Consider the following 27,101-nt stretch of genomic DNA (forward strand, 5'->3'; position numbering starts at 1 on the left):
TGAAGGATGTTTGACAATTGTTATCATATTAGTGCCTCTCCCTTGCACAATTGGAACAAAATGTAAAGTACAACCAAAAGTTCATTTTAGGTTTTGTCTGTACTGACATTTCAGGAATGTTTTATATTAGAGATATTGAGCATATAAATGAAGCACGTCCACATTGGGAAAATAAACTTTTTTTCAGTTTTAGTATCCATTTTAAACATGAAACAGTCTCACCTCAGAAAGGTGCACAGGATAGCTTTGTTCAAACGATGAACTTTCATAAATAGGGACACCTATCTTTCTGAAGAAAGCGGCCTGTTGCATTGCTGAAATGCGAGTTGAGGAAGTTTCTTTAAAAAAAAAATTCTCGATCTGGTGTATGTGGAAGGTCTTCTGGTTAGTGGCAATGTGGATTGCTGCTGCCCTCAAAGTTCTTGCCTAATCAATGCTATGGCCCATTTCATCCATTTCTATACCGAGTTGCAACAGAAATGGCCAATACAGCAGCTCCTGGGTAATTCCAGTGGGAATAGTTGTGTGGAAGGAGAAGTCAGCCCCTTTTTATGGCACTGGCTGCAATATTCAGCTAAATTTTAAAGGTCCAAGTCTACTAATAAGTGAATGTGGGTTACTGAATGGATAAGTGAATGGGTGAGTGGATGGGTGAGTGGGTGAATGAATGGGTGAAAGAGTAAGGCAGTGAATGAGTAGCTGGATGAATAGATGAGGTGAACAAGTAGGTGACGTGTATAAATGGATAGGAAGACAGGTGAGTAACATGGTGAGTTGGATGATTCGGTGAAATGGATAGGTGGGTAGGTCGATGAATAAGTGAAGTGGGTAAATGGATGAGGTTGATAGGTGGGTGAGGTGTGATCGGAGGTCAGGGCATTGTCAGGTCAGGTTGGAGGGTAGTTGAGTGGTTGAGGGGTAGTCAGGTGGTATTCGGGAGATTATTGGGCAGTCAGGGTGTAGTTGGGTGGGAGAGTGCAGTCAAATTGGGTTGTGGGTGTAGTCAGCTGGTTGGGAGTGTAATCAGGTGGTCAGGCAGAAGTCCAGGTTGGTTCAGAGAGGATAGCTGGATCAGGACAGTTGGGTTAGATCAGGATGGATAGTTGGGTTGGGTTAGTCAGTGGTTGAGGATAGTCAGGGAAAGTCGGGGGGCTAGATGGGTGCTTGGATTGTGCTGGAGTGGAGATTAATCTACATCTGTCAGGGGGTGGTCAAGTTGGGGGATATAATTTGGTAGTTGAGGTGGGTGATAGGGGGCACAGACAGAGTCCGCTGTGGAATTATCCAGCTGTTAGACCACGTTTTAAACTGTTGAACATTTCCTGGGTTTATTCAAGTAAGCCCTGTGTGTATCTGGCCTAAATTCCCACCCTGAGCTCAGGGTCAGACATTCAAGGTGGGTCCCAGACAGCAGAGAATCGGCCAATTGGAAGTTTTAATTTCCTGGGCAATTTCTATGTATGTTCACTCATCAAGAATTCCTCTTTATTCTGACACACATCTCCCAATGTGCATCCCATCTCCAATGATCCGGAGACAAGAGAATATGGGCGAATGTGTCTTAACTTACACACACACGTGCAATTACCCAGAAAATACTGCACATAAATAAACCATTTGCCCCAAGTCAATTCCAGATTTTGTGCTCCACCCCACATTCTCCAATTCTTTTTTATCTTACTTGAAAAGCTTAATCCTTTATCCCCTTTTCCCTCATATGCTTATCTAGCTTCTCCTTAATTGTATCTATGTTATTTGCTCCAATTACTCCCAGTGGTAGCAAGTTCCACTATCTCTTATCACTATCTAGGTATAGAATTTCTTCTATATTCCTTATTTTATTTCCTGGTATCTATCCTATATTGATGGTTGCATTCTTCCCCACAACTGGAAAAAGTCTCTCTGTATAGACGCTATTGAAGCCTTTCATAATTTTAAAGATCCCTATTAGGTCCGTCCTTACTTAGCCTTTTCTTTTCAGCCTCTGAAACGTTCCCCTATTGCATCAGTATAGTGATACCCTTGTAGTCTCTCCAGATTCTTATATTTGTGCTGAATTATGGGCATGTCAGTACCACAAAGAAGCGGGTTAAGACTTCCGAAGTTTATTCACATAGAACTTCAAGTAGGAGAGAGAGGACACTTTAAGATGAAGAGTGAAATGGCAGGATGCCAGGTTAATGTGCCAACTCAATCCAGAAAAATTGAATTTTGAGGGAAATTAACAATCAAATTCTCCTGAAAATGCACTTAATTTCAAGTCGAGTTCTTCTATTTTATCACAGAAAACATTATTAAAAGTGATGAACTGACTTACAACTTGACTGTTAGAATCATGTCTATATATGTGAAACCAGTAAAGTCAGTTGTAACATGAGTCAGAACATATATGGACCTGTATTTCTCCTCTTTTGCTACTTGCCACCAAACAAGTAGAAATGAGTATAAAACAAGGAATGCCACTTTGAATGCATTGGAGAGAGTGCAGAAAAGATTCATGGAAATGGTTCTAGGGATAAGGAACTTAAGTTATGAATATAGATTGATGAAATTTGGACTGTTTCCCTTGAAAAATGAAGGCTGCGAAGAGATTTGATGAATGTATTCAAAATCATGAGGGTTCTGGACACAGTAGATGGGAAGAAACTGTTCCCATTCATGACAGGATTGAGGAGAGGGTACAGATTTAAAATAACTGGCGAAAGAAGCAAAAGCAATATGAGAAAAAGAAACAATTTTCACACAGCAAAGTGGTTAAGATTTGAAATGCACTACCTAAGAGTGTGATGGGAGCAGATTCAATCTAAACATTCAATAGGGAATTAAACTGTTAGCCGAAAAGGAATGATCTGCAGGATTATGGGGAGAAGGCAGGGGGATGGCATAAAGCGAACTGTTCCTTCAGAGAACCGGTGCAGGCACAATGGACCTCCTTCTGTGAAAACACCAACTGCACTTGGAAAAAATAACTCATTATCCATTGGCACATTGTGTATACTTACCTCAGACAATTAAGACATTAAGTTCTCGGACATGGAAGGAGATCAGCTCATCATGCATGCCCTAGCTTTCTGGATGATATCCATTTAGCTCATTTCCCTGCCCTTTACCCAGTTTCATTTTTCTTTGCAAATAGTTATCCACCTTTCTTTCAAACACTATTTTGAGTTTTGATTTTACCAACATTTCTAGTGGGGTATTCAACAACTGAACAATCTTCTTTGTAAATGAAACCTGTTAACCTCTCCCCTTGTTATTTTGGTGATCTTAAATTTATGCATTGCGTTCACTGGCTGGTAGAAACTGTTTTTTGTGATCTACCTTGTCAAAATATATCAATTTTATATACATCTCAAGTCTCTTCTTACTCTTTTTTTTATATAATTAAAAATACCTCAGCTTCTTGAACTTTTTCTCCATTACCATCTTAGTAAACCTTCTCACACCCTTTCCATCCTAAAAGTTACTTGTGTTGCTTCACAATGTAATGAACTACAAATGTACAGGAGTCACCACTGGCAATTTTAAAGGGAGTAAATGTTTAACTCCTACAATTAATAGGAGTAATATACTTCTGTATTTTGTGCAATGCTGCTGTGGAAGCTCTAAATTGGATCAGTGAAATGTGTTTTTAGAAGTAATTTGAGACCTATGTTGGTATTAAGAAGTAACTTGAAGAAGTACACTAATAAATATCTAAGAAGTAACTTGTGTAAGTAATATTCTCAAGGGAGGTATAACTAGTCAATTTAGTAAATATTTTCAAACACTCACTACAACCTTTTACAATTTCTATAAGGAAAATGCTGTATTTTCATTAATAATTGTGCCTGCTGAATAATACAAAAGCAAAATACTGCGGTTGCTGGAACATATTAAACAGAAACAGAAAAATATTGGAAACACTCAATATCTCGTGAAGGGAGAAACTGAGTTAATGTTTCAGGTTAATGATCTTTTGTCAGAATGAACACCAGCTTGAGTAGAAACCCAACCCAATTCTAGATTCATCAAATACCCAACTTGCTGTGAGATTGTCTATTGAACTTAATGGTGATAATTTGCTGTATTTACAATGTTATCACTGATTATTCCCACCACAGCCATTTAGGACTTTTTTTTATTACTTGATGGGATGTAGACATTGTCTATCCCTAATTGCCCTTGAGAAGGTGGTGGTGTGCTGCCTTTTTGAAACATGGCAGTCAGTCTAGTGCCACTACACCTACAGTGCCCTTAGAGGGTTCCAGGATGTTGATCTAACAACAGTGAATCAACAGCAATATAGATATAGAGTAGGATAGCGTGGGGCTTGAGGTGAAAATGCAGGTGATGGAATTTCTGTACATCTGCTGCCTCTTATCTTACTAGGTAGTTTGGAAGGGGTTGTCAAAAGAGCACTGGTGAGTTGCTGCAGTGCACTGAATCTGTATTACACTGCTGTCGCTGTATGGTGGTAGAGAAAGTGAATGTTTAAGTTGATGGATGGGGTATAATGATCAAGCAGGATGCTTTGTCCTGGATGGTGTTGCGCTTCTTGAGTGTTGGGGCTCCACTCATCCAGGTAAGGGGACAGTAATCCATCACATTCCTGATTTGTGCCTTAATGATGGTGGACAAAGTTTGGGAAGTCAGGAGGTGTGTTACTCCCTGCAGAATTCCCAGTCTCTAGCCTTCTCCTGTGGTCACAGGCCAGAGTTTTCTGGAAAACATGGTATGCAGATGTCAGGACACACCTAAGTAATGCCTAGGACTGCCTCTGGAGTTCAGGATGGAGGCCACCACCGTCTTCTTTCTCAGGAAGTCCACCTTCTTTCTTCAATAGTGAGTCAATAATTTTGGACATCTTTTCAATATGGGACCCAGAGAGGATAGTGGACTACATACCATCAGCCCTGCTCAGTCACGAAATATGGCGAAAACCCTCACATGCATATTCAATGAGATTGGGGTCACAAGATTTGGCCTGTTTTCCTGTCAGCCTCCGCAGCAGCAAACACACCACATTCCAGTCCCAGGACTTAGTCCAAGGATAGGAGAATTCCACAAAGATGAGGAGGAATTTCTTTGATCAGAGGGTGGTGAATCTTTGGAATTTTCTATCTTAGAGAGCTGTGGAAGCTCAATCATTGAGCATGTTCAAGACAGAAATTGATAGATTTCCAGAGACTAATGACATCAAGGGATAGGGAAATAGTGGTAAATGGCATTGAAGAAGATGATCAGCAAAAATCTAGTTGAATGGTGGAGCAGGCCTCACGAGCTGAATGGCCTACCCCATTCCTATGGATCATCCATTTAGCACTTCTGGTCGAAGATGATTGTAGATTCTTCAGTCTTGTCTTTTGTACTGACATGCAATGCCTCTCAATCACTGAGTACGGGGTTGCTTATGGGCCTCCTTCTCCTGTTGTTTAATCATCCACCACAATTCATTACTCAATGTGACAGAGCTTTGGTCTGATCCATTGGTTATGGATAATTGAAGTCTGCATATCATGCGCTCTTTCCACTGTTTGGCACACAGGGAATCCTACAATGTAGCTTCACCAAGTTGATGCCTCATTTTGAGGTATATCTGCTGCTGTCCTGGCATTTCCTCCTGCACCTTTCATTGAACCAAGGTTGATCCCTTGGCTTGATGTTAATGATTGAGTGAGAGGAATGCTAGACTGTGGATGTTACAGCTTCTGGTTCAATGCAATTCTGCAGCTGCTGCTGATGGCAAACATTGACAAATGGGTGCCCAGTTTTGAGCTGCTTCATCTGTTTTGAATCTCTCTTATTTGCTACAGTCATAGTGCCACAGTTACCACAAAGTCCTGTGGAGGACCTGGCTTTCAACTTTGGAGATGCATGAAAGGATCAAAATGTAAATTGTGTGTATAAGAGTTGAAATAATGTTGCGTGTCACATTGCAACAATTTCTGGTTCGGCATTTTTAAAGATTACTTGCTGGTTTTGGGCAAAAAATTTTAACATGAAATTAACAATCCATCAAAACACTGGGAATGTGAAATTCAGATCTGTAGTGCCATTGGAGATGCTCATGCAGACATCTAAAACCTCTGAACTGCTGCTGTCCTGATGTCACTCAGTCTTTCCAGCTATTTGCAAACTTGGACCCCAGGTAGTTTCAGCTTGTCAAGCACCAAGAAACATGCATTCCACTGCAAGAGGAGGCCAGCACTAGTGTAAGACATCAAACTTGCAGTTAAGGTAGTTTAGGACATCTTCTATTGCAAAGTCTCTGGAAGTACTGTGGAGTATTTTTGAAGGTGTTGTGGTGAGTTCCTAAATTTGGCAGGTAGTCTGGTGTAACAATATCTTTTCAAAAATTACAGTCTCAACAATTTGAAAAAGGCAGCTGTAAATACTTTTGAAAGATCAGTGAGATCAAGTAAATTTAAATAACTTAAAGGGGGATGTCACTCTCAAACATATTTATATAATTCACACAGGGTATTTACATTTGAAGGGAATAGCTTTGTTCCTATTCTAGCACCTGCTTGACAGTAACTGACCAATACTGTAAGCATAGGAAAATGACTTGGGACATTTTTCTGTGGGAGAAGCTGGCTTTTGAATCTGGCACCCTACCTGTGTGTGGGGCTGGAAGTGGCCGAATGTGAAGGGACCTCGCCACCTACCAAAGTTTTCTCTTCCGGGGCTTCTGAGTGACGACATGATGGAAGTGTAGAGATCTCAGTGAAAAAATGGATGGGTACTTGATGTTGTTTGGCAATCCTGTGAATGTTTTGGCCTTTTGAAGCTCCATGGATGGCTATATTATCCTTTAGTTCATCATTAATCCTAACCTACTCCTCTTGTGATTATAATCCTGATTTTGTGATGTTGTGTTTTATACTGACAAAGGTGTTTGATATGTAAAAACTGAGGCACATGTTGCCTGTTTTCCTTTATTTCTTGAAAACAAGGGATATCCATTTATATAAAATGGAATTTATCAACTGGTATGCTCTGGCAATGGAACAAGGTAGAACTTAGTTTAAAATGTGTTACAGTTTACATTCAATTTTGGTCTTTCCTTGGGGGAATGGAATGGGTAAGGGGGTCTGCCCACCCTGCTTGCGGCCATGCGTCAAATTTAAATTTAAGAGCTAGTATTTGTTTTACAGAGATAATTTATTTGTTTGTGGACTGATATAGGGTTTCCATTGGTGACAATGCTGAAATGGCTGTACAGCATCAGAATTGTGTGATATTTATCCTTTTTTTGTATTGCATTTCTGGCATTTACATTGGAGGATAACATTATTTGGTATCCTTTAATTATGGATAAAATGAGTAGTGCCACAACAGGCTGGGGGGCAAATTGTTCTGTATAGAAGCGATGACTTTGGCCTGGTAAGTCCTCATCGTGGGTGAGAAACACCTGCTTTAGAACTAATGGTATTGTATTTTTCTTATGTATTTTGGGGTTAAAGAATCCTTGTTGGTCTCCTGTGAAGGCTCAGACAGTTTATGTATCCTGGGAAAGACTGGGTTTTACTGTTGTTGGTGTCTCTGGCATAGCTGGAGTTAGGGGGAATATTTACTGGTGCACGCCGAAACATGGTTAGGGAATTCTTGGTTGTCCAGCCTTTGTTAGTTTCCTTTTTTTTAAGCTGCGTGGGTTATGACAGTGACTACTTGGTAGATGGCTCCTGAGAATGAATGGTGAGCACTTCAATCTGTTGGGAGGTAGAGGGTCTTATCTTTTCCTGAGAATCGCAACTGTGGATATCTGGATGATTCCTTTTCCTGTTGTTGTGGCTTCTTAATAGGGGGAAAGTGGGTGGAATCCTGTTGACGGCAGGGTCTGAGTGGCATCTCCGGTGTGATTGATGATAGGGGAAATTTGCTTTGAGTGAAGCACAGGGGTGGTGCTAATTCTGACCTGTCGGCCCTACTTTTAATTGTGTTGCTATCCTAAGCTTAACTTGGCTGGGTAGGTTAGGCCTATCCAGCGAAGATAAGCTTAGGATAGGTAGGTTATCTGTTCCTGGATCCTGTAGCAAATATATTAGATGAGGGAGTAGGATTCTTCCCCCAAGATGTTTACTGGTGCACACCTAAACGGGTGAGGGGCCGGGCGCCTGAGTGTGAGGCCGGCTACTGGAGCTCTGAATTATCTGAGTTTCTCCTATGACGTTAGATAGCTTTGTTCCTGATGTCCTGCATGTCAGAGTATACACTGTCAAAACATGTCTTATGTCTACGGTCTTATCTTGGTGCTCCTCTTTCTCTGAGGTGTCCTTTCATTATCTGGGTAAGCGGGGGGTGGTGTGCTGATGTAGACTCCAAGTTGTTACATTTAGCCCTCATATTGTTGGAAGGAAGAGAATTGTACCTCCCAGAGATATTCCGTTTGTGGATGCTTTGACAATCCTCCTTCTGATTGGTGGAGTGTTGTTGGTGGAAGATGGATTAAATTTTCAGGCTAATGGTGGGGCGTGAGTGGTACCTCCGGCGTAGCTTGAAATGAGTGAGACTTGTTTTGTTGTGATCCCAAGTATGATGGGAGAATCCTTGCCTAATCGACTCTTCTTTTATCTGTCTCAGTATCTTTTATTTTTTCAGTTGCTATCTTTGCCTACACAACCTATTTTGAAAATTTATATTTGAAGGGAGATTATACTCATTGTGGAAGGCATCTTGTTATCTGTTGAGCCCAAGGACGAGTTTAGATACCTGGGCTCTGTTTCAACTGCACTCTTCCCTTGAGGCTGTGTAGCTCTGTTCCTGTTATCCTGTATGTGAGAATATACACTGCCATGCTACAACTTGGGTTTGGGGTTGTATCCTAATATTTTCCTCTTTCTGGGGTATCAATCAGTTCATTGTTCAGTGGTTTTGGGAGTTTAAGGCTCTGATTGGTTGTGCTTGATCCCACAGGAGATCCCTTATGCTGTGTTGCTCAGTCTTTGTTATCCTGTGGGCGAGGGTGTGCACCATTGTGCCACATGCTTATAGCTTTATCCTGATATTCCCCATTCTTTGTAATATACTTTAATTATCCATGTGAAGGGAAACATCAATTACAATAAACTGTAACTGATAATCTGAACCAATTGTAATGATACTTGTCAGTCTTTTCCATCTATGTGGAATGATGGTTATTCTGTGCAGTATTCAGTAAAATGGAAAATCTTCAATAACGTGGCATGGTGGCACAGTGGTTAGCACTGTTGCCTCACAGTGCAGAGGACCCAGGTTCAGTTCCAGGTTCAGGTGACGGTCTGTGTGGTGTTTGCACACTCTCCCTGTGTTTGTGTGGATTTCTTCTGGGTTCTCGAGTATCCTCCAACAGTCTAAAGATATGCAGGTTAGGTGGAACGGCCATGCTAAATTGTCCCTTGGAGTCCCAAGATGTATAGGTTAGATGGATTAGCCTTGATAAATGTGTGGGGTTATGGGGATAGGGTGAGGAAAAGGCAATGAGTAAGGTATTCTTACAAAGAGAGTTGGTGCAGATTCGATGGACTGAATGGCCATTTCTGCACTGTAGCGATTCTATGATTAAAAATATTTTAATATCTTTGCACCATAATGGAGCTTCAATGGCAAAATTGTCACCAAGTCACCCACTATGATCAATGCGAGGGTCACAATTGACCAGAAGCTGAACACAACTGGATCAGTCATAAAAACACCAGGAGTAAAACATCAGGGCAGAGTATTCTGTGATGGGGAGTTCACCTCCTAAACTCTTGAACCTCTCCACCCTGACAGTTCAGGTTTTGGTTGCAATGGAATACAAAAGGAAGAGAAAAAACTGCACTTAAATAGCAAAGAGATAAATGACCAGATTGTTATTTTTAAAGTATGCTATAAATGGTGGCTAAGGTACCAGGAGAATTCCCCAGAACTTGAACAAAAAATGCAATGGGATCTTTTACATCCACCTGATAAGATAGCAGGGACCTTGGTTTAATACCTCATCTGTAAGACAGTACTGCATTTAACTGCCACCCTATGTTATATGCTTAAGTTTCCAAAGTGGGGCTTGAACCCATGACCACAAGATGAAATGTAATTATTGACTCGAGCTAATCACTTCCCTAAAAAAAGAGATGCAGCAACAACACAGGGAACTCAACTGGATCCAGGATAGAGCAGTTAGCTTGTTGGTATATATGCCCTTAAATTTAGTATGCTATGAGATTAAGGTGGCCATTTATTCTTTGGGAAATAAGAAAAAAATAGAGCAGAAGAGAGAAAGGATTTAGAGATACAGATTCAAAATCATTACATACAATAATATAGATTAATAAAACCATGAAAAAAAAGAAGGCACTGGAGTTCATCTCCAGTGAAATGGAATAAATCAGTAAGACTATATGAAATAAACCTGTGCTCACTTCAGGTCTCCAAAATACAAAAAAAAGGAAGTACTGCAGGAGATGCGAAAAGGTTTACAAAGGTTCAACCAGAACTGAGTGGCTACAACTATCAAGAAAGACTGGCCAGGCTGGGTTCACGTCTCTAAAAAAGAAAAAGTTGAAAGGTAACTCAATACAAGTCTTTAAAATCATGACGGTGTTAGGGTAGATGGTGGCACAGTGGTTAGCACTTCTGCCTCACAGCACCAGGGACCTGGGTTCGATTCCCAGCTTGGGTTACTGTCTGTGTGGAGTTTGCACATTCTCCCCATGGTGTGTGAGTTTCCTCTGGGTGCTCCAGTTTCCTCCCACAGTCTGAAAGACATGCTGGTTAGGTGTAATGTTATGCTAAATTCTCCCTCAGTGAACTCAGACAGACACTGGAGCGTGGTGACTGGGGGATTTTCACAGTATTTTGTTGCAATGTTAATGTAAGCCTACTTGTGATACTAACAAATAAACTTTAAATGCACACCAGATATCTTCACTTGTGGAGTTCAAAACTCTGAGCCATAAATAAAAGATCTTTTTCTTGAGTTCTCTTCCTGAAAGCAAGTCCTTGCTGTGTTGTGATTTTTTACTACACTTAGGGTGAGGAGTCAGATCCCAAGTTGACTTTGGCTATAATGTGGATTGATCTCTGTGCTGTTGGCATTAATCTGATCCACATGTTCACAGTCTAACCAACTGAACTAACCTCCCCCCTGCTCCTCCACAAATCTATGAAAACCACTAATAAATCTAATGAGGAATTAAGAATAGATTTTTTTATTCAGAGAATGGTTAGAATATAGAATTGCTAATACATAGAGGTTTGGACAAATTGCACAGATGCATTTAAGAAGAAACTTCACCCATTTAAGATGGAGATGAGGCAAAAAAGAATTCTCTCAGAAGATCGTGAGTCTCACTGGAAGAGAGAAATATGGGAAATGTCCCCATCCTCAATGAAAGGGGTGCCCAGCACATTAGTGCAAAAGATAAGGCTGAAGTATTTGCAACAATCCTCAGCCAGAAGTGCTTAATGGATGATCCATCTCAGCCTCTCCAGAGGTCCTCAAAATCATAGAAGCCAGTCTTCACCCCACATATCACGAAAACAGCTGAAGGCACTGGATACTGCAAAGGGTATGGATCCTGACAATATACTAGCGATGACACTGAAGATGTGCTCCAGAACTTGCGGTGCTCCTAGCCAACCAAGTTACTCCAGCACAGTTACACCACTGGCATCTACCAACAATGTGGAAATTTGACCAGCTATGTCCAGTACACAAGAAATAGAACAAATCCAACCTGGATTTATTGCCCCATCAGTGTAGTCTTGATCATTAGTAAAGTGATGGAAGGGGTTATCAACAGTGCTATCAAGCAGTACTTGCTTAGCAATAACCTGCTCACTGAAACTCAGTTTAGGTTCAGCCAGGGCTGTCAGCTCCTGACCCATTACAGCCTTGTTTCAATCATGGACAAAAGAGCTGAATTCAAGAGGTGAAGTGAGACTGACTGCCCTTAATATCAAGGCTACATTTGACAGAATATGCGATCAAGGAATCCTAGTAAAAATGGAGTCAATGGGAATTAGGGGGAAAGCTCTCTGCTGGCTGGGGTCATACCTAGCACAAAAGAAGATAGTTGTGGACATTGGAGATCAGACATCTCAGTCCAGGCCATCATTGCAGGAGTTCCTCAGGGTAGTGCCCTTGGCCCAACCACCTTCAGCTGCTTCACCAATGACCTTCCTTCCAATCATAAGGTCAGAGATGGGGATGTTCGTTGATAAGTGAACAATGTTCAGCACCATTCGTGACTCCTCAAATACTGAAGCAGTCCATGTCCAAATACAATAAGAACTGGATAACATCCAGGCTTGGGCTGACAAGTGGCAAGTAACATTCACACCACACAATTGCCTTGCAATGATCATTTCCAATACAACAGAATCTAACCATTGCCCTTTGACATTCAAAGATATTACCATTGCTGAATCTCCCACTATCAACATCCTGGAGTTTACTATTGATCAGAAACTGAAGTGGGTTAGCCATATAAATAGCATGGCTACAAGAGTAGATCAGAGGCTACAAATCCTGTGGCAAGTAATTCACCTGCTGACTCCCCAAAGCTTGTCCACAATCTACAAGGCACAAGTCAGGAGTGTGTGATGGAATATTCTCCCCTTGCCTCGGTAGGTGTAGCTCCAAGAAGGATAAAGCAGACATATTTGTTTGGCACTCCGTCCACAAACACTGACTTCCTTCACTACTGACATAAAGTAGTAGCAATGATTATTGCCACAAGATGCATTGTAGGAACTCACTAAGGCTCCTTACACAGCAAATTCGAAATGCATGATCATTACCATCCAGAAGGACAATACAACCAGTACATAGAAAGTTCCCTCTAAGGGACACACCATCCTGACTTGGAAATATATCACCATTCCTTCATTGTTGCTGGGTCAAAATCCTGGAACTCCCTCCTGAACAGCATTGCCGGTGTACCTACAACACATGGACTTCTCAAGAACAATTAGGGTTGGGAAATAAATGCTAGCCCAGCTAACAAAACCTACATTCCATGAACTAATAAAAAAATTCTCATTTATTTTCTTTCCTTTAATTGGCTAGCCAACATGACATTGCATTGTTCAGACACTCATGGGCAAAAAGGGATACTGTGGTGCTTGAATGCCAATCATGCATGTCCAATGAATGTAAAATTTAGACCCTGGAATCAGAATTAAGCAGCACTATAAAAATCAGAAAAATGTTATGTATGAGCATCACTGGGCGTGGGAATGTATTTATTTTACAAACTTGCACTCATATGCTGCCTTGGTACATATCCAATATGCCAAAACATTTTACATACAATGAATTACTTTAAAGTGCACTTCAGTGTTTTGTAAGTGAATGTACAGTTGCAGCAAAGCTGGCACCTGAATATATGGCAATACTGAATCACACTTTAAACCAAATAATAATGAATGATCCCCGTTGGCAAAGTTAAAAAAATATAACCAGTATATTTATTGATTATGATGAATCACTGCCAGTTCCCCTTCTGTGACCTTGTATATTTCTGCACCATTCAAACTAATGTAATGCCCCTCAGAATCGGAGTGGGGGGGGGGGTGGTTGCTTATAGGAAACCCACGCAGACATGGGGAAAACGGATAGGAACTTCTTTTACTTGCCCTGTAGTAGGTTTTGGAATGTGACCTCGTCCAGTGCTGGTGGGAAGTACTCGGGCTCCAGGTGGACGGTGACCGCTCTGAAGCGATCCACGGTGGCGATGCTTGGGAGGGAGAAGGCTGCAGAACGGGCCCCGGGGTTCAGCACTGCTCCAAGCCCAGGCGCCTCTCCACCGGCGTGCCCCGCGCCGAGACAGTGGGCCCGTGTTCCAAAGATAACGGCCCGCCCTCGAGCTCCAACAGTCACCTTCCAGGCTCGCGCCACCACCTGCCCAACGCCGAGTCCCTGCAGGTAAAGCATTGCTGCAAGCTAGCGCTGAGGAAAGCTCTGCTGAGAGGCCAACTGCCTGCTACCGCATACCATCAGATTAAAGCCTCACGGCCGCCTGGGACGCCTTACTGACGATATTACTTTCCCCACCCCGGTAAGGGACAATCTCTCCTCAGCCCAGTCAGGGACAATCTTACTCACTATATCACTCTCCCTACTCTTGTCAGTGACAAGTCTTATTGACTATATCTCTCTCCCCACCCCCTGTCAGGAACCAATCTTATGGCCTATATAATTTTCCCCACCCTGGTCAGGGACAAGCATAGAACCAACATTTTGAAACGTTAACTATGTTTCTCTCTCCTCAGATGCTGTCAGTCCTGTGGAAATTTTCCAGCTTTTTTTGTACTCTCTGTTGGCTGGCTGGCAGCTTTGTGAAAAATACATTTTTTGAAAAAACACAATGCTCTGTAGGCATAGAAAATGTTCTCATAACAGGAAAGATTGAAAACAGTTTTAATGACATGAAACTGTCATTTATTTTTGTTTAAGGAAGATTATAACTCAAGAGAATTTGATAGCTAATCATACGTATTAATTTGGAACAATGTTTTTGATCTTAACTAGTCTGTATATTATACCAATTTTTGATGCAGTTTAATTTATCCTGCAATAACCAATCTGAAACTGGTAGTTGTAATATGGATTACGACCAGGCAATACCCTATTTATACTGTCAAGGTTATATTGCAACTCTTCTGCCCAAGAGAGACATTGGGTACTTGTGTTTACATAATGCAGAAATTATAATGCATGATAACTGTACCCTAAGAATAAGATACATAAACTGATGAATCCCTTTTAAAGACTAATTTGGTCCAAACTTCCACACGTGCCTCATGGTGTATGTGCAGATGCAATTAATTAGCTCTGGCAAATATCACTTGTTAGAGATAATTGACATTTTCTGATTTTTAAAAAAATGCTATCATAAATAGAGACAGCTTCAAATAGATGTACTATAGTTGGTTATCTGTTTCATTCTTCTCAGTGGTAGTATTCTCTCCTCTGAGTCAGAACGGCTTGGATTTCAGAGATTCCAGGTTGACACCTCAGTGCAGTACTGAGGAAATGCTGCACTGTCAAGAGATACATCATTTTTTGGATTCAGTGTTAAGTCTCATGAATTCTCCCAGGTGGATGTAAAAGCTTCTATGGTATTATTTGAAGAAAAGCAGGGGAAATCTCCCTACCGTCCTAGTCAATATTAATCCCTCAACCCCCTAAAACAAATTATTTGTCATATATCTCATTGGAGATTGTGCAATTCCTTGCTGTTGGCTGTCTTGTTTTCCTATAATAATTGTGACTACACTTCAAAAGTGATTAATTGGATGTAAAACCCTTTGGGACATTCTGAGGTGGTAAAAGATGCTGTACGAATACAAGGCAGGGGCAGCACAATGGCACAGTGGTTAGCATTGCTGCTTCCCAGCTTGAGTCACTGTATGGAGTCTGCATGTTCTCCCCACATCTATGTGGGTTTCCTCCGGGTGCTCCGGGTTTCCTCCCACCATCCAAAAGATGTGCTGGGTAGGTGCATTAGCTGTGCTAAATTCTCTCTCAGTGTACCTGAAAAGGCGCTGGAGTGTGGCGACTCAGGGATTTTCACAGTACTTATTTGCAGTGTTAATGTGTGCCTACTTGTGGCACTAATAATAAATAAGCTTCCTTTATTGTTCATAATTGTCATTCTTAATATTTCCTAGATCTGACTCCTCTCAGGATTTGAGCTTGTAATTTTAATGTGTAGAACTGAAGGAGTGCTGCCCTGTTGAAGGTGTCATCTTTCAAATGGGATCTTACTCTCAGGTGGATACAAAAGATGCCATGGCACTATTCAATGAAGAACCAGGGAGTTCTCTTTATGCTGTATTGGCCATCATCTGTCCCTCAAACGATACCTAAATTAGATATCTATTCATTTATTACAATGCTTTTTTGCTATAATTTGTGTGTAAATTGGCTGACACTTCTACTGCAACAGTGACTATACTTTTTTTATAGAGGCTGTGAGCTGTGTTGTGACATTCTAGGATTGTGAACGGTGCCATAGGGCAGCACAGTGGCAAATGGCTGGCACTGCTGCCTTACAGTGCTAGGGACCCCGGTTCAATTCTGGCCTCAGGTGACTGTTTGAAGTTTGCACGTTCTGTCCGTGTCTGCATCCTCTGGACGCTCCAGTTTCTTCCCATGCTCCGTAGATGTATGGGTTAGGTTGATTTTTTTAATCTTTTAGGGGTGGGTTAGGTTGATTGGCTATGCTAAATTTAGTGTCAGGGGAATTAGCAGGGTAAATACGTGGAATTATGGAGATAGGGCTTGGGTGGAGTTGTCGGTGAAAACTCAATGGGTTGAATGGCCTTCTGCACTGATACAAATGCAAATACTTTCTTGTTAATTACCACTAATTTGCATCCCATATTATATAAGACAATTTAATTGGAGCTGTACTATATTCGTAAAATCAAGATATCTTCAGAATCAACTAAAATGAACAGTGGTAATGAAACATTTGTTTCGCGCGAATTAAATAAACTAAGTGTGTTTTAAACAACATCTTCATTGGGACACAGAAAGAAACAGGCGCTTCTTTGTGGTTGATTATGGTAATAGAGAGCCTGCCCTTTCCCCTTTGACAGGGAAGTTTAAACATTGCAGCTACCGCATGGAAATAGCGTTGTGTTGCTGAGTGAGAGACGCTGCTGTTTCCAGTCTGCACCATGTCATCGAAAAAGAAAAATAAGTCCAAGGCGGCCAGGAGCCAAGAGAATCAGGGAGTCTCGCCGAGGGTAAAGGCGGAATGCTACTCTCCTTTATCCGCCTCTCCCGGGGCTCTCAGGCCAGGAGGAGAGGAGGGCATCCTTGACACAACCCGCCAGGCCTGTCTCTCACTGACTGTCACTGATAGCCTGGAGAAAGGTAAGGCACGCACACCTTTCAGTTTACGGAAGAAACACAAATATGTTACCCATAATTTTTGAAGTTAACAGCTTTTGAACTTGGTGTGAAAGTACAGACTTGGTGGATTTGTTGGGTGATTTATGTGGATATCATAATTTTTATGTTTTGTGAAAATATATAGTGATATAGTCAGTAAGATTGTTACTGAAAAGAAATAGCACAGAAGGTGTTCATAGTAATTCTATCAGAAAGAGATCCTTACACAGAAAAGTAGTTGCAGTTCTAATGTTTGGTTACACTCATTCTATTTCACTAAAACAAATAGCGGATGAAATGAACAGGTTTTGGGTAATGTTTTATTCTACATTCAAAGGGCATCTCTGAATCTTGTAGCAGCATTAGAAGTTTCAACGTAGCAAAAGTCTGTTTACATTATTAAACCTTTATTTGTCCATGGGACATAAGTGCTGGCAAGGTCAGCATTTTTTGCCCATCCCTATGATTAATTGTTCTTAAGAAGATGGTGCTTGGCTGCCTTCTTGAACTGCTACAGTCCATGTGGTACACATACATCCACACTGTCGTTGGGAAGGGAATGCCAGGATTTTGACCCAGGGATTTGTGGTTTGGAGGGAGCCTGCAGGTGGTGAAATAGGGGTGCAACAGTGGTTAGCTCTGCTGCCGTACAGCGCCAAGGACACGGGTTCAATTCGAGCCTCGGGTCACAGCCTGTGTGGAGTTTGCACATTCTCCTCGTTGTCTGCATGGGTTTCCTCCAGGTGCCCAGGTTTCTTCCCACAGTCCAGAGATGTGTGGGTTAGGTTAATTGGTCATGCTAAATTGGCCTTAGTGTCAGGGGATTAGCAGGGTAAATATGAGAGGCTATGGATTGTGGTCGGTGCAGACTCGATGGACTGAATGACCTCCTGAATTATGGGGATTCAATGATTCTATAGTCTTTCCATGTGTCTCCTGGTGGTAGAGGTTGCATGTTTGGAAACAGCTGTTACAGGAGGAATGGCAAGTTGCTGTAGTGCATTTTGTAAATGGTACACATTGTGCAACAAGATAGAAGGATAGAATTTTTAAGGTTGTAACATCCTGGATTGTGCTGACCTTGAATCATGCTCATCTGAGAAATTAGAGAATATTCCATCACACTCCTGACTTTGAATCAGAGAGTGGAATTATTTGTTTAAATGGTGTGACGATGGCTTCTGCCTGCTCCCTGGATTCTCCAACCAGCAAGAAACACTATTGGTCTCCACAAACAGAGACCAAGTTTGGTAACCATGCCAGTAGGCTCAGAGGTCATAGCCTGCATGGGAGGTCAGGGATATGGTTGGGCAGTGCCAATGTGGCATCCTGGCAGTGCTAGATGTAAACAATCAGGATGCTGGGGGCAGTTCCATGAGGTGGGGCCTGAGGGGAGCAGGAAAGTGATCATGATGGGGGGCATGAAAGGGGATTTCTTGGGAGGCCCCCAATGTCCCGGCGATCTACGTTGTGGAAGTGGGTGTGGAAACATGTCTTCAGTTGCTGAGGGGTTGGTCCCGATGTTCGTCAGGGAAAGGAGGGGAGATCATCAATTTCATTTTGATATTGGGGCCCCCTATAAAAAGGGTGTCTGATCTCTGTGAAGCCAGACTTGCCGGAGTGGTTAGGGCCCCCTCAGAACCAGTACAAAACTCACTCCCACCCAAAAAATGAATAAGTGTGAGAAAATTGTGACTTGTTCCACATCAGCAGGACGCTTAGTCATTTTTTGGATAAATTCTGCCCTTGAATGTAAACTCACCCAGGTTAGCTCACTTTTGAGACTTCATTCTGGACTCAAATTTTCATCCTGATTCCTCTATTTTGTAAAATAAAGCTGTAAAAACCTATTGAAAGTAAAATAAAAAATCCTCAGGTGAGCATGGTAAAGGAACTTTCCCCTTTAGCTTTATCATTCCACTTCTGCAATGACTTCAGTTTGAAAGTGCACACTGGGTGAAAATAAGATCACAATAAAGTAACTTGTTGACACTATTGTTATGTTTTGGGAATGGCCACTTGGCTGAGCTATAATTATAAGGATCACCACATATAAAGGTATAGTTTTTTTCATTCTATCAATCCTGGCTTTGCGATCAATTCTAAATTTTCCAGCTTGAAAGCTGACTGCGCTGAAGTACCTCCAAAGGAGAAGGTGAGAAACCAAATGTTGGTATACATGTGGGAAGGAATAACAAAGATCGAAGTAGATCAGAAGTCCGTTATGATCAACTGAGGGCATTAGAAAATAAGCTAAAGGGGAAAATCTCAAATGAAGCACTTTATGAAAAATATCTGTTTGTGCTAGTGAAAAGAGATGGAGGGTAATTTGATAGAGCAATATGTGGCTACAACTTAGGTGTACGGACTCTGATTTGGTTTTTCAAATGATTGGATACCTACAGAGCGGATGGGTTCCAGCTAAGCAAAATATGGGGAGGAGGATTCGGGAGTCGAATTTATAGAATAGTGGGGGATTGTTTAAACTTTGGATCAGCTGGATTTCATGGAGCATAAATGATGGCATGTTGGCTAGGAGAGCAAAAAACAGCCAAGTATCCATTGCATAACTGGTTTCATTTATCCGTTTTTGCGATTTTAGCTAATGAGAAGGTGCCTAAGGCTTGCCGAAAATGTCTTGCTCAAATGGGTTTCAACAGCATAAAACTGGCAAACATTTGCATTGGTCGACCGATCCTTCTTACCAGCACTGCTGGCAGACAGGAGGTAAGTGCCGGAGAAAAGTACCAAACTGCTATGGAGTTCTTTTTTAAGTCATATGTCACCATTTCTTCTTTATTGCTGATTCAACATTGTGATTCCCTAACTAACATTTTGTGAAGAAAATCATCTCCAAGATTTCAGTTCATTAAGGCACCTTCTCAGGGCGACTTGGGATGGACAACAACATAGCCTCATTGGAGTAACCAAGAAGTTGCAGAGGCACTTTGAGATTATGATATTTCTGTGGCTTTGCCTTTCTCGATGATGGTAGAAACCAGTGCAGAAGGAGGTACTGAAGAGCTTGGTGAATTGCTGCATTTCATTCTGTAGCTAAATATATTACAGTTACAGTGTGCCAGTAATTATAGGGATGGATAATGAATCTAATGTAGGATGTTGATGAAACCAACTACTCTTTTCTAGATTGTAAATTTCTTGAGTAGAGTCCACGTAGATGAATGGCGAGCATTCCTGATCTGAGCATTATGGATGGTGGAGAGGCTTTGTTATATTCCAGGAAGCCGGGTAGTAAAAACAAAGTGCATTTTTACAAGTATTTATTCACAGTAATGAATAACTATTAGCATGTACCTCCTCAGCCACCAACCATAGATTTAGTCTGTCCATTTTTCTTTATAGAGGAACAAATGACTCCTCAGTTAATACCCAACAGCTTCATACAGATGTCTTTAGAATTATATGTGTAACTAAAACAAATTGTTACAACGTAAGATGGCCCTCCTCTAGGATCCATACCAATTCCTTTGTACACATTTCCTTTTGTAGAACCGGTTCCATCCATCTAATTTTAGAGATTTCCTTTCACTCCATTTGTTGGAATCCAACAAGGCTAACCTGTAATCTTTTCTCATTTTTCACCAGAGTATGTCATCTCAAAATGAACTACTGTTATGGGGAAATTTCAAGAAGTGGCCAGTTGTATCTTCAACTAAAACAATTCAAAACTTGCAAGGCAAATGTCTCTGTATAAAAGATGTAACAAATTTACTAAATATAAAACATAAGACAATACAATACAAATGTAAAGCCAACCGGAGTCTGACAAAGTGTTAAATAGTTCTAAGGACAGAGTGACAGAACCTCTCCAAAAGAACTAGATTACAGAGTCAAATACAGATCAACTGTACTTTCTCATAATCAATAATTCTGTCTTTCATTAGCTTAAAATCAATTCCATTTAACAGTTACACATCAATACAAATTTCTGTAAGATACCTCAGCCAATCATTAGATACTTAATAGCATGGTGAAATCTCATTTGTCCGACTGATTCCGGACATAGTCTCCCCGTGGCACTAACTAATTTTCTGGTGCTTGGCAATGGCATACGCTACCGCAGTGAGCATTCCCACCAGCTCACTGCCAAGTTTAATAGAATTATTCATAATGTTGCATAATACAACATTATGCATATCTTAGGAATACCACCCGATAAGACGACTTTTGCTTTAGACTATTGACTTCAACGGCCATGCCTTTTGGTATCTTCCCTTGACTAAAGCGTACATTTACATTGAAGTACATTTAAAATATCAGCATATATGTTATAAAATCGTAATTATTTGTTTTGATTCACTTACTGCATTCACATATGTATCAGCTGTTTGTGTTAGCTTGCCCAATAATCATTTAACTCTTTACTGATTCTTTATCCTCTGAAAGATATTCTGCCCACAATTTATTAGCTGATTCAGAAATCCCCTTCCACAACTACCAAATACACTAGTATGCTACCTTCAGTGCGTCAACTGTGTAGAATCTTGCTTAAAATATTTGATAAAGAATGCCATATTTACTCTCTCCACAAGAGACAGTGTTTCAGCATTTAACATCCTTTTTGTTTTCTTAACCGTCCAAGTTAAAAGACAATGTTACTCTTAAAATATAAACCCAGCTGCAGAACTTCATAGTTGCTCTGCATTCTCTTTACATAAAACATTATCTTTCTATGATGATTGAGTGCAATTAACTGGGATGGGAGTAACAGTGTTACAGATTCTTGATTTAAAATAATTCCACCTATTCTACTCAATATCTGTAAAAGCCCCAAAAATCTGACTCCCAATTTTAAATTCTAGTCTAATCTTAAAAACATGTTACTCAAGTTCCCTTAAGATATTACCAACATGCATCATGGAAGCTTTCAGACACCTTTTATGTTCGTATTAAAGCATTGTGGCGTCTATTTTTGAACACAGCCTTTTTATAAGCAAAACAGATCTTGTTGAAAAATACCATATCTTGGAAGCATCATGCTAAATTGCCCCTTAGTGTCAGGTAAATATGATGGGTTATGCGGATAGCGCTTGAGTGGGATTGTTGCTGGTGTAGGCTTGATAGGTCAAACGGCTTCCTGTACTCTAGAGATTTCATGATTCTATAGGGAATTCCAAAGATGCACAACCTTTTGAGTAAAGAAATTTCTCCTCATCTCCATCTTAAATGATCGGCTTCTCATCTTAGATAGTGCCCTTGTGTTTTGTATTTCTCAGCCAGGATAAACCACAATTCCCTGTCTATGCTATTAAGCCCATTTAGAATTTTGTGTTTCATGCCGATCACTCTCATTCTTCTTAATTCCAGAGAGTGTAGGCCCCATTTACTCTTCCTCCCATTGGAGAACGTAGAACATAGAACACTACAGCACAAACAGGTCTTTTGGCCCACGAGTTGCGCTGATCATATCCCTAACTACTAGGCCTATCTATAACCCTCAATCCCATTAAATCCCATGTACTCATCCAGAAGTCTCTTAAAAGATCCCAACGAGTTCGCCTCCACCACCACCGACGGCAGCCGATTCCACTCACCCACCACCCTCTGAGTGAAAAGCTTAGCCCTGACATCTCCTCTGTACCTACTCCCCAGCACCTTTAAACCTGTGTCCTCTCGTAGCGAACATTTCAGTCTTGGGAAATAGGGTGGATTCTCAGAGACTATCTATACCTCTCGACATCTTAAACCTCCTATCAGGTCACCTCTCATCCTTCGTCTCTCCAGGGAGAAAAAACCAAGCTCCCTCAACCTATCCTCGTAAGGCATGCCACCTAGTCCAGGCAACATCCTTGTAAGTCTCCTCTGCACCCTTTCAGTAGCTTCCACATCTTTCTTGAAATGAGGACAACCCCCTCATTCCAGGAACAGTTCAAGTGAACTGCCAATGCAAGTAGGCCCTTCCCTTAATATGACCAAAACCACAAATAGTATTTCGGGTGTGGTCTCATCAAAGCCATGTAGTGAGGCTTTCTTCTTCTTGCACTCCAGTTGCCTTGCAATAACAGTCAACATGGAATTTGCTTTCCTAATTGGTTGCAGAATCTGTAACTAGCTCCATGTTCCTTGAATGAGTTCACCCAAGTCTCTTGAACATCAACTTTTAAATGTTTTGCGATCTTCTGTTTCACTATTCTTAGTAGTAAGGTGAATGACCTCACACTTTCCCATGTTATAGTCAATCTGCCACCTTGTTGCCCACACACCTAAGCAATCTATAGCCCTGCAGCCACTTTGTCTTCTCTTCACAGTTTACAATCCTATCCAGTACAAATCCATCTAGTTCTCTTATTAGTTTATTTACAGCCACCAACACTTCATGGTAATGAGAAATCCTGCTTCTAATTCTGTTGTAGGACTGATTTGTGGTCTTTATCTCATTGATTAATCTACTTACGGCTTCTCTTTCTGTTACTTCATCTGCCTGGGCTACTACTGTGAGATCACACTCTTACATTGTTGGAGGATTTTTTTAGGTGTTTGTTTTTTGACGCAAGAGCCTCTTCTGAACAAACCATCAATATGGGATATGGCATAAAATAAAAATAACAATGTTTAACTCCTGACAAATAGGCTGCACAAATTATTTATGTCACTCTTAAGACTTCTTCTTTTCAAGGTCTAACTCTTATCACCTGATATCATTAATATTTGTGTGACACGCTGATGAGAAACATCAGTTTTATTAAAGGGATACAGTAATGTCCTGACAGGATAAACAGTAGATCCACTGAATCTTCAAAAATAATTACCTCATGTCCCATATCAATTTTCATTTGTGCCTTTCTCATAGAAGTTTTACTTAACAGCAAAGGTATCTTACGAGACTACATCAGCATTTATAAAATGGCTTACTGCAGCTATTTTATTACAACTTTCGAATAACCACAATGCTTTGTTATCATCAAATCTGAAGCAAATAATATTTTCATATTTGTTAACCTTTGTGTTAATCTTTACTACCTAGTGAATCAAGATAGCATTTTAAACAATTTTGTTCTGCAAACTTTTAGGAGTAAAAACATTATCCAATACTAAGGAGTTAACAGGTTCATGATTAACTATATTCACAGGAATAAAACTCTTTGTGACAAGTATAATTTTTTGGGTTCATCATTATCTTCATCCTCATAGAATTGTCCTCATCATATGTCATTTCAAAGATCCTGGGCAGGGTTAAACGGCCTCACTTGGGCGAGACTGAAAATTCCCACCAGAGGTCAATGGAGATGTTCGTTGTCAGAGCCTCGCTTGCTCCAATTCTGTGGCAGGATAGGTGGTAGAGTTCCAGCCCCAGTTTCTCTGCTTTCTGTAATTCACATCTTCCAACTGTACCTTGTGCATTCTTGAGATGTGCTTGCCTATTAATGCTGTTCCAACCTTTTCTTATGCTATAATAACCAGACCTATTAAAAATACTTTAACTTTCATTCTGTCTGTCAAATCCTTCCATTGTATTGACACTTGCAGCCTATATCTGGATTAATTTGAAATCTGGCCACCAGAATCTTCAATTCTTTGTGTTGCCACAAAGTATCTAATTTGTTTCTTGAAGGTTACCCCGGAAACATTTTAAGGGAACAAATATTTGATCCACTAGAGTTTCCTGTAAACCAAACAACCGCAATAACTAAAATAAAAGCAAAATACTGCACATGCTGGAAATATGAAATAAAAACAGAACGTACAGAAAATATTCAGTAGATCTGGCAGCATTTATGGAGAGAGGAATGAAGTTAACATTTCAAGTCGAATATGACCCTTCAGAACTGAAGGCAGGTAGAAGGTAGGCTCCAGCATCTGCAGTATTTTGTTGTTATCTTGAGGAAATTTTGGGATAAGGGTGGGGGGAGGGGAGAGATTAAATGACAAAAATGTCATGGAACAAAAGGTGGTAATTGTTTATTAATAGTAATGGTTGTAGTAAAAAAGCAAAGCATTTGTCCAGAGTGAATCAGAATGGCGGAATAATGGATAGGTTTGTCTGAAAGCAAAACATGGAAAAACAAGATTCAGACTGATGTAGGGTAAAACCACCAGAATCAAAATGGAGGACAGAATTCATGTTCTGAAATTGTTCAACTCAATATCGAATCAAGAAGGTTACGAAGTGTCTAATTGAAAGATGAGATGCTATTCTTCTTGCTTGCATTGAGCAAGGTGAAGGCAACTGTGTTGGGAGAGCAATGTAGCGAGTTAAAATGGCACTCAGTGGGAAGCTTGGGGTTATGCTTGTGGACTAAGCAGAATTGTTCTTCAGAGTAGTTACTAATCTGTGTTTGGTTTTCCTTTTTAGAGGAGACTCCATTGTGAGTAGTGAATACAGTAGACTAAATTGAAAGGAATACAAGTAAATTGCTGCTTCACCTGGAAGAAGTGTTTGGGGCCTTGGATGGTGAAGACAGAGAAGGGGTAAAAGGGCAGGTTGTGGTTGCAAGGGAAGGTATCCTGGGAAGGGGGTGAGGTGTTGGTTGAGCAGTAAACCAGGAAAGGAATGCTAACAGCAGAAGGGAACATGTGTTTGGTGGTGGCATCATGCTGGAAGTTAACGAAATGGTGGTGGATGATCCTTTGAATGTGGAGGCTGATGGAGTAGGAAGTGAGGACAAGGGGAACCCTATCACCGTTCTGGGAGGGAGAGAAAGGTTAAGAGCAGAAGTAAGGGAAATGGTTGAGACACCAAGTTCCATCGGAACCTGTTGCACTCCATTCTCAGCTAATTATTTCCAGCTTTTACTGCTTATATAGTAGTTAGAACTAGTAACCTGTCCCTGGGACACCTCAGCACAACCCAGCAATTTAAAGGCCAGCACTAATGCAGGGATCCCAAATTGAATTTTATCAGCTTTTAAACAATTTGTTCAAGTCCACAATCTATTCTTCCATGGATTGATATTTGTTTTCTCAAATCTATCAAATTCTGACCATTCCTTAGGGGTTTAACTAGAATCTTCAATTCTTTGCATTACCATAGAATATCTAATTTGTTCCTTGAAAGCTTCCCCAGGAACATTTTAAGGCAACATATAAGGGATGTAACAGCTGAGCTCTCTGGTAGATTGCACAGGTCTGTCATTTTTTTAGGAAAAATAACTTGCATCTGTTTTCCACTGGTCCTCTCCATGTATTGCTATACTACAGAATGATATACAATATGTGATAATGCTTGTTCTGATTCAGTAGGTATAATTGCTTCAGTAGACATATCTTTCGGCTTTCAGCTCACAATTTATTATTTTTTTGGTAGGTGTGCACAGCATGGCCTGTACCAAGTTTCCCTGGGAGTAAGATAGGGTTAGATGCAGTCATCCAGAAGAATTTGAAGGTCAAGGTGAATGATGCAATTACTGTCCAGCCACTGCTCGGTCCAGTATTAGAGGCAGAGGAATTACATGTAGCTTTGAGGTTTGTATTTGGTAGATTTTGTGTCAGCTGCTTAAAGAAATGCACTTGGGTGTGAACTAAATATCTTTTGCTCGTATTCTAAGATTGCATAATAGTTTTTCAATATACTTCTAATATTGATAAATTATTGTAGAATGTGCCTTTTGGATTGGTCTTGGGGGCATTTAATGCTGGCTAAAGTGCAATTTTTTATTAATTAAATTCATTAAAATTTCATACCAGGTACTATATTCTACCCTGCAGAAATTTCAGGGATATTTTAGGTTTAGCTGAAGGATTTAGTACCTGCAATCATTAATAAGATAGCACCTGACCAACTAGATTAAATTATTGTAGTCAAGTAATTTAACTTATTTTTTAATGACACTTTGTTTTGTAACCTATTAATTGAAATGGTTGCCATTTGTGCTAGCATGCTAACTTGAACCAATTAAATTGTCCTCTTAATTGTAGAGATAAAGATGATTCCTTCAAGACCGAAGAATTGTCTACCTTCTTGCTAAGGAATATGGGTATGAACAATTTTAATTGCTGGATACCACTTTTGTACTTTAAAGTTCGCACTTTGAATGTTACACTTAACATTTATTTCGAAACTCAGAATATCACTCTTTGCCGCCTAGTAAGACACTTTTATTTCCATTTTTCAGACCAACTAATGAGGGAGAGTAATAGATAGGACTACATTATGGGCAGTTTTATGCTGACATACATGACAGTCCACTGTAGGACCTGAATAAGCAATCAGACTTCATTCTATGTTATGCCCTTGGTCAAAATTATCTGATAGCTGAGATTTGAACATAAATCCCAGAGTCACAAGAAT

The 27,101-nt window shown here is 40.5% G+C and overlaps 2 protein-coding genes across 5 annotated transcripts in view; one reads left to right on the forward strand and one right to left on the reverse strand.

Moving 5' to 3' along the window:
- nudt6 (nudix (nucleoside diphosphate linked moiety X)-type motif 6) overlaps positions 1-13,882 on the reverse strand; it is a 97,592-nt gene extending 83,710 nt beyond the window's left edge. The window contains exon 1 of the mRNA XM_080193548.1: positions 13,585-13,882. Within this exon, the coding sequence (XP_080049674.1) occupies positions 13,585-13,882 (298 nt within the window). The remainder of the gene's footprint in view (positions 1-13,584) is intronic.
- Positions 13,858-27,101, forward strand: part of afg2a (AAA ATPase AFG2A) — a 445,255-nt gene continuing 432,011 nt past the window's right edge. Inside the window, exons 1-5 of one of the 4 annotated variants that reach the window (XM_080193527.1) lie at positions 13,858-13,873; positions 16,555-16,834; positions 19,455-19,579; positions 26,118-26,275; positions 26,729-26,787. In XM_080193527.1, coding sequence (XP_080049653.1) covers positions 16,636-16,834; positions 19,455-19,579; positions 26,118-26,275; positions 26,729-26,787 — 541 coding nt within the window. In that variant the 5' untranslated portion in view covers positions 13,858-13,873; positions 16,555-16,635. Of the gene's footprint in view, positions 13,874-13,960; positions 14,007-14,291; positions 19,008-19,454; positions 19,580-26,117; positions 26,276-26,728; positions 26,788-27,101 lie in introns of those variants that run through there. The other 3 variants (XM_080193521.1, XM_080193533.1, XM_080193540.1) reach the window with 3 other exon arrangements.

The sequence above is a fragment of the Carcharhinus amblyrhynchos genome, chromosome 1, assembly GCF_965287045.1.
Source record: "Carcharhinus amblyrhynchos chromosome 1, sCarAmb.v2.hapA, whole genome shotgun sequence".
NCBI classification, from domain to species: Eukaryota; Metazoa; Chordata; class Chondrichthyes; order Carcharhiniformes; family Carcharhinidae; genus Carcharhinus; species Carcharhinus amblyrhynchos.